The sequence below is a fragment of the Panthera pardus genome, unplaced genomic scaffold (assembly GCF_024362965.1).
Source record: "Panthera pardus isolate Hobbes unplaced genomic scaffold, ASM2436296v1 HiC_scaffold_17, whole genome shotgun sequence".
In the NCBI taxonomy this organism is placed as follows: Eukaryota; Metazoa; Chordata; class Mammalia; order Carnivora; family Felidae; genus Panthera; species Panthera pardus.
The window spans coordinates 82920787-82934075 of NW_026526732.1; the positions used below are offsets into that span (position 1 = coordinate 82920787).

The window sequence follows — 13289 nt, forward strand, 5'->3', positions numbered from 1 at the left end:
TGCTGCTGGGTCCAGCTGGAATGCCTTTCCTAGTCTTTGCGCATACAAATGCAACTCACTTTAAATAATTGAAACGATCTCTTCTCTAACTTGTATTTAGAGCTCATCTTACAGCTCTTACACTGGACAAGGTACGGGGCTTTTCCTATAGAAATATCTGTATGTATTTCTTACCTTCCCCTAGGCTTCTTGGAAGAATAGCTTTATGCATGGCTACCTGTGCCTTAGCTCCTTGCATGGAGTATGTTCCTTTTGAAAGAACAATCTGAAAGATAAATGGCTGCTGTGATTCAGCAGGAGCTCCTTCCAGGGCGGAAGGAAGAAGTGTCTTCATCCCAGAGGCTGGTTCTGCCATCAGCATTGGGGGACGCAGGCCATTTGCTTCTCTGCCTGAGAGTTCAGTGTGCTTAGTTCTATAAAAACAGGGAAGAGCTGGCAGGGGCCACAGGCCTTCTGAGCTAAATACTCTGAGATTCTCATTTACAAAAAAAAAATTGAGACACAGCTACAGAATTTAAAGTAAAAAAGAACAGTGACAAAACAAAACAAAACAGAAACTAGAGATCCACTTGAATTTTAATAGAGGAAAAACGATTAACCCAAAGGAAAGATCTCTAACACTGGGGCCAGAGGGATCAGCAAGGGACTAAGAGAAAGATATTTTTTAAAGCAGTAAATTGTCCTGAGTTCTCAAAACTGTCCACATAAACGACTACTTGACTACTTTACAAGGTATACACCTGATCTTAAATACATACTTTCATAACTCATTGCTGCAGAAAATGCTTACTTTAAAAACCTAACAAAAAACCTTAATTCTCTACTGCAGTGGTTCTCAAAGTGTGCTCTCCAGATCAGATGCATCAGCATCATCTAGGGATCTCCCTAGACCTACAGATTCTCAGTCCCCATCCCAAACCCTTTGCATCAGAAACTCTGAGGCTGGGGCCAGGAATCTGTGTTTCACAAGGCCTCTAGTTGATTCTGATGCACCACCAAGTTTGTTCATGATTATATTCAGAGTAAATATGTTATCATTGTCATAAACTCAAAGATACAGAAATGTGTGTTTCCCTTTTCATTCTAGTCTGTTATCACTGCTGTACAAACCAGTCCAAAATGGAGTGATGGCAAATATATTTGGTCTCGTGCCTTTGACTTCTGCCTGTTCCACTGCTCAGGAATCCATGCATTCATTAAAGTTCGTCCCATATCCGGGCTCTGTGCTGACCGTTCAGAGCCTGGAGCCTGCTTGGGATGCTGTGTCTCCCTCTCTCTCTGCCCCTCCCCCACTCATGCTCTGTCTCTCTGTCAAAAATAAACATTAAAAAAAATTGTTTTAAATCTGTCCCATATCTTACAGCTGATCAAGCAGACCCTTGCAAATTCCTGGCCTGTGGCGAATTTGCCCAGTGTGTAAAAAATGAGTGGACCAAGGAAGCAGAGTGTCGCTGCAGACCAGGGTATGAGAGCCAGGCGCGCCTGGACCGCCGGGACTCTGGCCTCTGCACCCCCATAGAGGGATGTGAGGTCATCCAGGGAAAGGGAGCTCCGTGCAGGTAGGTCAAGTACAGTAACTTTGTAGACCCAAGGATTTGTTACTCTTGCTCTTGAGAAACCTGTCATTAGAATGAATGCATATGGCCCTTTAAACTCACATGGTTCTCAATCTCCAGTGAACATCAAAATCTTCCAGAGGAGGACTTGTTCAAACACATGGCTAGACCCTGCTAGGCTCTCTTTTGATGCAGTACGTCTGGGTGTACCACCTTAATTGGTGTTGAGGTGTGTGTGCATGTGTGTGCGTGCGTGTGTGTGTATTTGGTTTTTTCCCCCTATTTGTAAAGACAGTTTTCATCATAATAAATTCGGAAAATATACAGAATTATGAGCAAGAAGATAAAAAATCATGTGATATTCACCTATTAGCTATTATTATCTTTTGATGTATATGTTTATACAGAATGTTTACATAGAATGTTCTAAAGCAAAATGGAATCAGACTGGCTTCTGGTTTTATACTCAGCTTTTGTACTTAGAACATTCCCCATGGCATTAAATATCTTCCATACCGTAATCTTTAGTGATTACATAGTAGTCCTTTCTTTAGGTCTGCTGTGTTTAGTCAATCTTTATTTCCAACAGAAAGGTTAAGAGAAGCTCTTAAGAAGAGGGAAAAGGAGGAGGGATTCATGACCCAGACTTTAGGGTGTAGGTGGCGTTATGAACGGTCAGGGAACATGAAGCCTCCCGATTCTTCTCCAAATCCTGTGATACCCAGATAAGGTCCACACTGTGCACTCTGACCTCGGAGAGTTTCTTCGTGAGCCTGTCTCACCTTTCCCAGTCATGAGTTTCCAAATACATACACCTGAACATTTCCTCAGGCTTTTAGACCACCTTGTACCCCTATCTTTAGTAGATCATCATAGTTTTTTTTAAAACTGTCCTCTTACTCATTCTAGTGGCCACAGTCTCTAACTTCCCACCAGGGAGCTCATGGTCATCAGTTCCTCAATAAAGAAGCAAGAGAGGGGCGCCGGGGTGGCTCAGTCATTAGGGTCATGATCTCAGTTGTGAGATGGAGCCTGACAGCAGGGAGCCTGCTTAGATTCTCTTTCTCAGTCTCTCTCTGCCCCTCCCCTGCTCTCTCTCTCTCTGTCAAAATAAATAAACTTAAAAAAAAGAACCTAGAAAGATTTAGCCTTTCTCTTCTTGAAACATAACCCTGTTCTTTTAAAGTTAAAGACACATTAAAGACAACTATCCAATAATGGTTAAGAAGCAATATTCTGGAGTCAAATTGTGATTAAAATTTTGGCTTAGCAATTTACTAATCAAGTGACCTTGAACCAATTACTTCTCAGAATTTCGATTCCCTCATTGAATCAAACCTTTTTGAGACTAATCAAACCTTTTGGGTTCCTGCAGGGGGCATATGAAATTACATTTATAAAGCATCTTTACAAAGAACATAAAGCACAGAATGTCCATTCAGATGAGTGAGGGTTACGATAATGCTGTCAACTTTCTCCAGGTTAATCTCACTTAAAATCACAACAGGATTCTAAATGGAATCTGACATTGTTCCTAAAATCCTCCAGAAGTGAAAATGAACAACAGAAAATCTTGGAAGTACAATGATGGAGAGATTTCTCTGTAAGAGAATAATACATAAAATAATATTTAGAGCACTAGGACAATAAATACACAGAATAAATATAAGACCCAAATAGATCCTTATATTTAGGGAGTTTTTTAATGTTTATTTATTTTGGCGTGGGGGGGGGGGGGGACAGGGAAGGGCAGAGAGAGAGAGGGAGACAGGCAGGCTCTACGCTGATAGCAGAGACCTCAGTGCGGGGCTCAAACTCATGAACTGTGAGATCATGATCTGGGCCAAAGTTGGACACTTAATCGACTGAGCCACACAGGCACCGGAATTTATTTTGAGCATTTCAAATCAGTGGAAAGTATGGACTGGTCAATAATGGTAAGAGTACAATTTGACCTTCTATTTAGAAAAAAATAAAATTACTTTTTACACAGATCAATTCTATATCAAAGATTCAAATCTAAAATCAAAACTATGAAAATTGAGGAAAACTATCTTTAAAACCATTTCTAATAATCCTGGGCTTAAAAAAAAAAAACCTTCCCTAATTAAGATACCAATCCCAGATGACATTAAGAAGAGGATTTCTACAGGAAAAAAGTCACCACAAATAAAATTAACATATTAAGAAGGTGGGAGAAAAATATTTACAACCTATTTTATATCTTAAAAACTCATATAAGAAATCCAGATGACCAAGAAAACGTAGGAAAAGATGCTCACTCTCACTATAATCAGGGAAATCCAAAAACAATAGAGATAGCATTTGTGAGTTTGTGAGTTTGGTAAAAAATAAATAAATAAATAAATAAATAAATAAATAATAATATCCAGTATGGGTAACGTCAGGGAAAATGAGTTCTTTTTTTTTTTTTAATGTTTATTTTATTTTTGAGAGAAAGAGAGACAGAGTGCGAGCAGGGGAGGGGCAGAGAGAGAGAGAGGGAGACACAGAATCCGAAGCAGGCTCCAGGCTCTGAGCTCTCAGCACAGAGTCCGACGAGGGGCTCCAACCCAAGAACCGTGAGATCATGACCTGAGCGGAAATCATGAGTCAGATGCTTAACCGACTGAGCCACCCAGGCACCCCCAAGGAAAACGAGTTTATCAAGCATTGCTGGTGGATGTATAAATTAGAAAAACCTTTTATCAAGAAATATTTGTTAGTATCCATAAAAGTTTTCATTTGATTCAGATACTCTACTTTTAGACAATTATTCCTACAAAAATAACTGCATTTGTGCACTAAGATATGTTTATAGAAATGTTTGCAGCATCATTGCTTTGAATCATGCCCATCTATGGAGAAAGAGTTAAATCGTGCACAGTGTGTCAGTCACTAAGGAACACAGCAGTTAGAAAGCAATGATACAGCTCTACTGGAGCTGCCATAGGGGGAAAAAAAAGACATTTGATTAAATGAGAAAAGTAAATTGCAGAATAGACCTTATGTAATAACCTAATAATTAAACTATGTACTTATAAGTATAGTAGGTTCAATTATGTGGCATTACCATTCTGTCAGTTAACAAATCATCAAATATTGGCAATTTTGTATGGTTCACTCAAAGATGTAAGGAAAAGCATAGCGCGTATGTGGAATGACAGATGCACTCAGCTACTATTCCAGTTAACAGTGGAAAGAAGAACTGCTCAGTGTTATTTTTTTTTCTTAATGTTTATTTTTGAGAGAGAAAGAGAAAGCATGAGCAGAGGAGGAACAGAGAGAGGAGACACAGAATCCAAAGCAGGCTTCAGGCTCTGAGCAGTCAGCACAGAACCTGATGCTGGGCTTGTGACAGCTCAGAGCCCAATGTGAATCTCGAACTCACGGACCGCAAGATCATGACCTGACCCAAAGTCAGACGCTTAACCGACTGGGCCACCCAGGTGCCTCAAGAATTGCTCAATGTTAAATGCTAAACTCGGATCTCCTCAGCATGAGGACAATTCCCATTGCCCTCGCGCGCTGCCTCAGACAGCGTGGAAGACTCCTGAGCATAGTGGTGCTGAGGGGCCCCCCTGGATCCTCGCCACCTCCTCCTGCTCCTCACAGGATGCCACCGTTTATGTGACTCTGACAGTTTACTTATATGAGGTTTACTTACATGACAATTTAAGACCTTATCAACCATAGACAAAGACAGTGATGAAGTCTGGAGGCTTTGGAATTAAAATTCCAGCTCTACCCCAACTAGTTGTGACCCTGGGCAACCTTAAACCTCAAATTTCTCATTCAGATAAGGGGGATGATCAGAATACATCCACTGGTTTAGGTGAGGGATAAATGAGACGCTCTTCTGGGTAAACGACCCTGCCTCTAGCATGGTTGGAGCTGGTTGATGATTATCCACAAAGGGCAGCCCCCTAAACACAACCTGAGATTCCCTGTCTGGAATGCAAGCCTAAACGCAGAAGCACATCTGTGGAGGACATGAAAGTGATGTAACACCGAAAGCAGCACCCTCTCAAGAATTGTAAACTCAGCTGCGATTTTGTTAGTCTACCTGAAAATGAAGGGAGAGATGGGAAATTGTACTGAGGGCAAGGGCCTTGCTGAACAGATGAGTCCATTGAGTCACAACAAACATTTTCAGTTTGTTTTCTTTGTCATTCCACTGCCAGGCCTTCATTCATTGTATTTGCACCTTTATTCTTCCTTCTTTTCCTCCATTCAGTATTTATGACTGTACTCCATACATTTTTCCTTTCCTTCAATTGTAGATGTTCTGTAGATAGATTGAGTTGTATGGAACTTGGCAAAAATTCTCCCAAGAATAAACAAAATTTTCATTTTCAAAGGTCTCTTTTTTAAAAGCTTAATGAGTTTGACTTTCATTAATCACAATTATTATACATATTCCAAAAATACAAATCTAGATCTAATAGTAAATAAATTATGACTTTTCCTCCTCAGATCTAAAACTTTTCACTTTGTCCTTCAGCTTAATGGGCCTAATTTAATAGGCTCCTAATACAGGAGCCAGATTAAGGAAATGATGATGCAAAGTGACATCTCTGAGGAGATTTTTATAATAAGGAAGTACTTGTCTTACTACAGTAAGATCCCAGATTTACTCACTTGCTACACCTCAGATGGGGGAGGGGTCCATTTTTCATCTCTTGTAGCTGTTCCTAACTCCCTTAGGAGCACTTTCTCCACTGGATGGAGAAGGAGTGGGGGTGAGGGGAGGAGCCAAGAGAGGGAGGAGTTAGAGTTTAATATAGTCCAATCTAATTTTTAAAACTTCATCTGATTAACAATTGAAGCAATCACTTTAGGCAACTCAGTTCCTTTGGAATATATAATCAGCCTTAAAAATCTTTTCCCTTCCTATCCTTTCTCCAAGATGGTATCTAGATGTATGGGGAGTGGGGGGGGGGGGGGGGGGGTGGAGACTCTCCCTGCCTCACCAGGCCCTGTGGAAAGCCTCTATCTCATATTTACCTCACCTGTGATCTCTCAGTTCTGACTCCACACACCTACACATCCCTTAGTATTCTCAGAGCCTCCAAATCACCCAACCAGGGCAAGTAGGAACCAAACATGCTGAAGGAACAAGGAACTTATTTCCTCAGACTACACCTCCAGGATAGCAGCTTCCTTCCTCCTATAGTGACACCATCTCTACGCCTTTCCCTGAAATTATTATGGACAGAATGTTGGGAGAAAGAAAACAGTTTACTGATAAGGGAATGAATATATGTCACAGAACATCCCCCAAATATTATACCCATTTTATAATGTAGAGAGGGAAAGGGCAAGGTGCAAAAGGTGTATACACTACCAGAAATTATATAATATGTATGTTAAAAAATGTGGAATTATATACATCAAATTATAAAGTAACTTTTGTTTTTAAATTGTACAAACAAATGTCATTACACGTGGTTGTTGTTCAACAACCACGACTCACGACTTTAAAAATAACTCAGAAAATAAATAATTCCACTTTTTGCGAGATGAAGTTATCCCTCATCTTTCTCTCGAGCTCTGTTCAGGCCTTCCGAGACCGCTGCCCAAGAACGGTGAGCCAACTGGGAGGTGGGACTCAGGGGCAGAAGCAGAGAGCACACTTCTTCAGCTCTCACTGGCAGCACCTACAAGAATGGGCGATCCATTTTCATTGTTGTCATCATCTTAAAGCAAAAATAGTAGCAAGTTGTAGTTGCTCTCAATGTTGATAAGCCCAGGAAATAAAATACCATATTTTTGCTTTCTTTTGTAGGTCACCAGGTCACTCTAAAAATCAAGCATACAAAACTAGTGTTAAAAAATTCCAACATCAGCAAAATAACAAGGTAAAGTAATACTTTTACATGTTGGTTTTACTGAATTTTTAAGAAAATTTAAACTATGTCTAGGTCTGACTCTTGTTTTAAAGAGAGATAAGAAAGAGCACTTTGCCTTTATTTGCTGGGCTTTTTAATTGAGTACGTAAGGGCAGGGGGTATTGTAAGGGGATTTGTTGGTGCAAGGAAGATAGAGACAGAGGGCTGGCATTATCTGAAATGTGTAGACAAAGTAATAAAATAACAGAAAAACAAGCCAAGTATTTTATTCACTTTTTCTTATAAAAATATACAGGCCATTTATCAAATGCATTGCAACAGGTTGAAATTTTCATAATAACTCATATTCTTGGAACTGAATCATTTTATGCATATTCTTGTATCTTCTTTTGATTTCAAACAATGAGCAAAAGCAAAAATTTATGTAGAGAAATATATAGAAGACACATGATTTGTGAACAATGGGTAACTTCAAAAATTCCTATAATTTCATCCTCAGATAAATATTCCTTCCAGTGTCCTAGGTATCCCTTTCAAAGTATTCATCCAACTTATTTGACTAAAATAATTCTGTTTTACAAAGGGAAATAACTTATCTCTAACCAGGTTAAATATAGAGATTTAAAAAAATACCTTCCGAGAAAATACCTTGGACAACTTTTATCCTAAAATTGCCTAGTTTCAAAAATTGTACCTAGTCTTTGATGTTTTGTAAAAGGGAGTGATAATCAGCCAGTTCCCACTCTACCCGAGATCTATAGTGTTGGATGGAAACACACACATCAAAGCTTGTACTTGAAACAAGTTATTACCATCAATATACAATCAAGGATGCTGAGGCAACCACACCAAATACTAATCATAATTCCGTGTAGCCAGGTGCACACGGGACTAATGTGTGCCGTATTTATTTCCTGAAACAAAGGAAATTGGAAAGACAGAAGAAGTTCAGTCGTGAGCCATAAAATAACAATGAAACACCATGTCTGCTATTAATAAAATGTCCAGGATGAAGCAAACGCTAAGTAAATCCTAGAGTGCCAGGAAGATTTAAGGACCACATTTCAAATGAAGCAGCAGCATGGAATAATCATGTTTGCTGAGGTTGGAAGGGAAGGTGGTGACTTTAATTCACAAACTGCCCCCTCTGCTTTAAGAGATGCTTCAGCCTGAGAATCTAAATGGGTTTAAGAAGAGATGGAATACATTCCTACTAGGTTATAAAGTTAGGAATATTTTGGAGGGCATCCCCAAACCTTTCAAAGAAGATATCCTAAATGGCAAGCATACTCTTTCAAACACCAGCGGAGGCAATATTAGAATGAAATATTGATTTGACCTCAGATGGCATTTCGTAAGCTCTTGAAACTATTTCTCTTCCAGATAATCAGGAAAAGAGATTCTGAATTACTGGCTGACGGATATGAAGAATTTAACTATCAAGATTGGGAAGGAAATTAAAAACTAAAACTATACAGATTATAATTTAATCTGTCTCAAGAGAAATGGATTGCTTTCTCAAGGAAAATTGTGTCCACTCTGTGAAAATTCTGAAAACATAGGCAGGCATATTTACCGGTCATCCGAATCCAGGCATATAGTCAACATTGAGAAACAACACACACCATATTTCAAATAGGGAAGAATTGTGAACTTGATGACTGATACTTTCCGCATAAAAAAGATGCTTATTATCAAAGCGCAAAACACAATCACTGACCGATGGTCGTGACAGCAAACCAGGTTTGCTTCCAGCTGCCCTCAAAACACTACTCACAGATCATTTACAAGTGCAACTTACCTATTGTTTTGGGGAGGCTGAACAATATATCAGGAAGCAAAGCTCTTCATGTGTTACAGTGCATGTGAAATACATGTATGCAAGGAGATGCAGGTCTCTCTGAAACACAGATGTATCCAGTACGTAAACAGTGGTGAGGGTATATATGCTCTGCACTTTAATGTCTGTAACGCATGCACACAAACACACACACACACCTTCAGTTCTTCGGCACACTAGTTTTACAAGAAATTAGTGCTTGCACAGTAGATTGTTTTGTTGCCAATAATTTCTGAATTGTTCCTTTATTTTTTTTTTAATTTTTTTTTAACGTTTATTTATTTTTGAGACAGAGAGACAGAGCATGAATGGGGGAGGGTCAGAGAGAGGGAGACACAGAATCCGAAACAGGCTCCAGGCTCTGAGCTGTCAGCACAGAGCCCGACGCGGGGCTTGAACTCACGGACTGCGAGATCATGACCTGAGCCGAAGTCGGCTGCTTAACCGACTGAGCCACCTAGGCGCCCCTGAATTGTTCCTTTAATAGAAAAAGGAACTGGCATTCAGATATATATACTATGGGAAATCTAACTTTTCTTGTTACCACATAAAGCTATTTTTTTAACTTTATTTTTGAGAGAGACAGAGACAGCATGAGTGGAGGAGGGGCAGAGAGAGAGAGGGAGAGAGAGAATCCCTAGCAGGTTCCATGCTGTCAGCACAGAGCCCAGTGTGGGGCCTGAACCCACAAAACCGTGAGATCATGACCTGGGCCAAAACCAAGAGTCAGACGCTCAACCCACTGAGCCACCCAGGCACCCCCTGCATAAAGCTATTTTAAAGGAAGACACTATGTTGGGGGGAAAAATTACATTGTACTTTGTGACATAACCAATTCCTATTTTCCACCACAGAGAACTGTCTTCCTAAAATTTAATAATTCTATTGAATACTTCTTGACATTAACTTTGCTGTGTGCACAGGTAGATTGGCATCAAAGTAATCCAGTTTAGTCAGTTTTTAAACGTGCTACTTAATGAAAAATGATTTCTCTGTATCTATTTCAAATGTTCCACTACTAATATATTTGCTGCAAAACCTTAATTTCAATAAAATGTAAGCACTATATTCATAGATTTTTAATAAAATGGATCTGTGTTTTAGTAGCTGTTCCCTGGATTTGCTTTATGGATTATGACACATGATTTTAATGCTATCAAAAGATGAGAAAATATTCAACATTGGCAGCACCATTTTAGCAGTAAAACTTCAAGAATAAAAACAAGTATTTCCTAATGAAGACATATTCTTTTGGGAAGTGGTATCCCCTCCTGGTTACAAACCCTTGCAAATTCACTCCTGTTGGCCTCATAAATGCATGGCTCTCAACCCTATTCCCACCCCCAATCGTCCCCTAAAGTGAGGACCTGTGATTTGGGAGAAGGAATTCAAACTGTGACATGGTGATCAAGTGCCACAAAGAACGGTGGTAGGAGACATACCTACTCACTTATCTCTGGAACCCAAGGGAAAACACGATTGTTAGAAGCATGATAGGCCAACCAAAAGCACTTGAAAACGATTCCATCAAGAGAAAAAATTAAATTCTAACACTATCACCTCCTCATAATGTGCCCTCCACCCTCTACATTTCAGTTGTGCTCTAACAAGAGTAAGGAATGTAGTTTTTGATGGGGAAAGAGAAGTAGGCGAACACTTCATTCTGTTAAAAGGGTCCTGCTTTGAAGCCAGTGTCTCTCACTCATTGGATCACCCACTTTTCAGATTGGTCTTTTCCAACCAGCCAGAGAAGAGCTGTTGACCTGCACTCTCAGAAACCCCACCTGGATCATTAGGTTCCAAATGAGAGGCAGGAAGTAGCCTATGGAGGCTACATTCAAAGTCTCAGCAAGAAGGCCTCTTCTTTGGATCCCTAGATTTTACTTCCTTTGTCATGTCACAGATTGGTAAGGACCTGGGGAAAGGTAGCCAAGATTTGGGTTTTCTCTAGTTGATGAGGGAGCGTGGGGCAAGCTGAGGGCAAAATACAGTCTAACAGCACCCCACCCCCAGGTGGAATATGGGTGATATTCCTCGGACACTCCTGGCTGCCCAAGAACCAAGGAAAGGGATTTAAGTGCTTGCCATGGTAGTGTGGGAAACTAAGGCAAATGTAAAATCAAATTCCCTTACTGCCTACAGCCCATTGACCTCCCTCTAGGAGCTCAGCTGCCTTGATGATGACATTTTGCTGGGGGCAAAAGGGAATCTTGGCCTAACGTTATCCCAACCTCAAGGATCCTGTAAGTCTACTTCCTTTATCCCAACTGCCCAAAGATATATGCTAGCAATCATACTCCAAGCCCCCTGATATACATCTTAGGGGTCTCATGACTGAGGTTTTATTAAAAGGTAATAAATGGTGTTTCCCTAGCAACAGCTAGCCCCCTCAAGGTCCTGGAAACCTTGCTTCCAAAATTCCTTAGAGATTGTTCTATCCCTGACCCCCTCCCAACCTGAGGGTATATAAGGAGTTACCTGTTATGACCCCATGCAGCTCTTCATGCCCATGGATCTTGCCCCCACGCTCTAGTAAATCACCTTTTCTTGCACCAAAGAGGTCTTCAAGAATTCTTTCTTGGCCGTTGGCTCTAGACCCCATGAACCCCCATTACCCCAAAACTTCATCATAGTCAATGTGAGTAGTTGTAGACCGCATATGGTTAGTCCTGTTTGTTCCCTGGATGGGAAACCCATAAAAGTTTAGGACCAAAACTCAAGGATATTCCAGTCAGTCACCTGAGTTCCACTGCCTCTTCCCACAGCCATCTAGCACAGGGGTTCCAGCTCAGGACCCCAGACTTCTCCAATTGATTCCATCTGAGACGTGGGGCAACAAATGTAATGCTTATAATTGTTTTTAACACGCTGTAACTGTATTAAAAGCACAAGATGCAAGAGGAAGTTCTACATAGACGGCATTTATTATTTCTATTTCCAGTACATCAGTATTTTAGGAAATAATCAGATATACATTTTTAAGGAAATGAGGAAAAATTAAGTAACAGTTGCAATTAGATGGATTTTCAAAAGTGAGAAGAAAATGGACAATAAGCCAATCTGAGGTTTGAAGGTGAGATTCTGCATAGATACAAATTAGGATTAAAGATTCTCATTTTAATGTACATTTTTTTCCTGATTATCTTTTGAAAGATTTCTGGGAAGTCTGACAACCAAACTTACTTCATCTATTAAGTTGGTGATGGGGAAGGAAGAATACACTGATGTGAACTGAACATAACTATATTCAATGATCTGGTACTGACGTGGGTAGACTCTACCTCTCAGAGTCTGTCCAACTCTATCCCTGCATGAGGCTTATGCACAGAATGTCTACTCACTGCTCATCTTCTCCAGTGTGGCGATGCCATTTCTATATGCTAAGAATTTATACACCAGGTCTACTGTGACCCGAGTTTTAATAACCAGAGATTCTGCTTCTATATTACATATAATTCACTCTAAAACTCAGCAAAGATCAGGAGTGCTTTGTCACCCAAAATGTATCAGTGTTGTTCAACTTGGGGAAGTAGAGTTTTCAGGGGCAGACCCATTTCTTTCTCTTCCATCACTGTTCCTCTTCTCTTTCCTTATTGTTACAACTGTTCCCCTCGACTTGTCCTTATTCTCATTTTTAGTATCTTCTGCCCTCTCCTCCCTTGTTAGTTTGTCTTCTGGGAGAAGTAAACTCTCAATACTTGTTATTTCTGGTAATGAAACATAGAATATGTCATACCTTCTGGAGATGTGGAATGACAAAGGAACAACCCTTTGTAAATCTACAGGGGGCTACTCAAAACAATTTTTTTTTATTCTTTTTGTTCCACATGATTGGAGCAAAAATATTTATATCTCGTTCATGGTCTAGAATTAAATTACTTGATCCCTCTGGATTTCTTTTACCTCCTCTGTAAAAGGAGGCAGACCAACCACTAACATTGTATTAACTGATGATTCATTCAATAAATATTTATTCTACTTATCCAAGTACTCTTACAGTCCTTCACAAAAAGAAACCAAAGAGCTACGTATCTGGATCCC

General features: G+C 40.0%; 1 protein-coding gene across 3 annotated transcripts in view; it reads left to right on the forward strand.

Annotated features, from left to right (window-relative positions):
* IMPG1 (interphotoreceptor matrix proteoglycan 1) overlaps positions 1–9490 on the forward strand; it is a 130932-nt gene extending 121442 nt beyond the window's left edge. For all 3 annotated transcript variants that reach the window (XM_019442698.2, XM_019442697.2, XM_019442696.2), the window contains 3 exons: positions 1364–1559; positions 7345–7417; positions 8792–9490. In XM_019442698.2, the coding sequence (XP_019298243.2) occupies positions 1364–1559; positions 7345–7417; positions 8792–8869 (347 nt within the window). In that variant the 3' untranslated portion in view covers positions 8870–9490. The remainder of the gene's footprint in view (positions 1–1363; positions 1560–7344; positions 7418–8791) is intronic.
* Positions 9491–13289: the final 3799 nt, after the last annotated feature.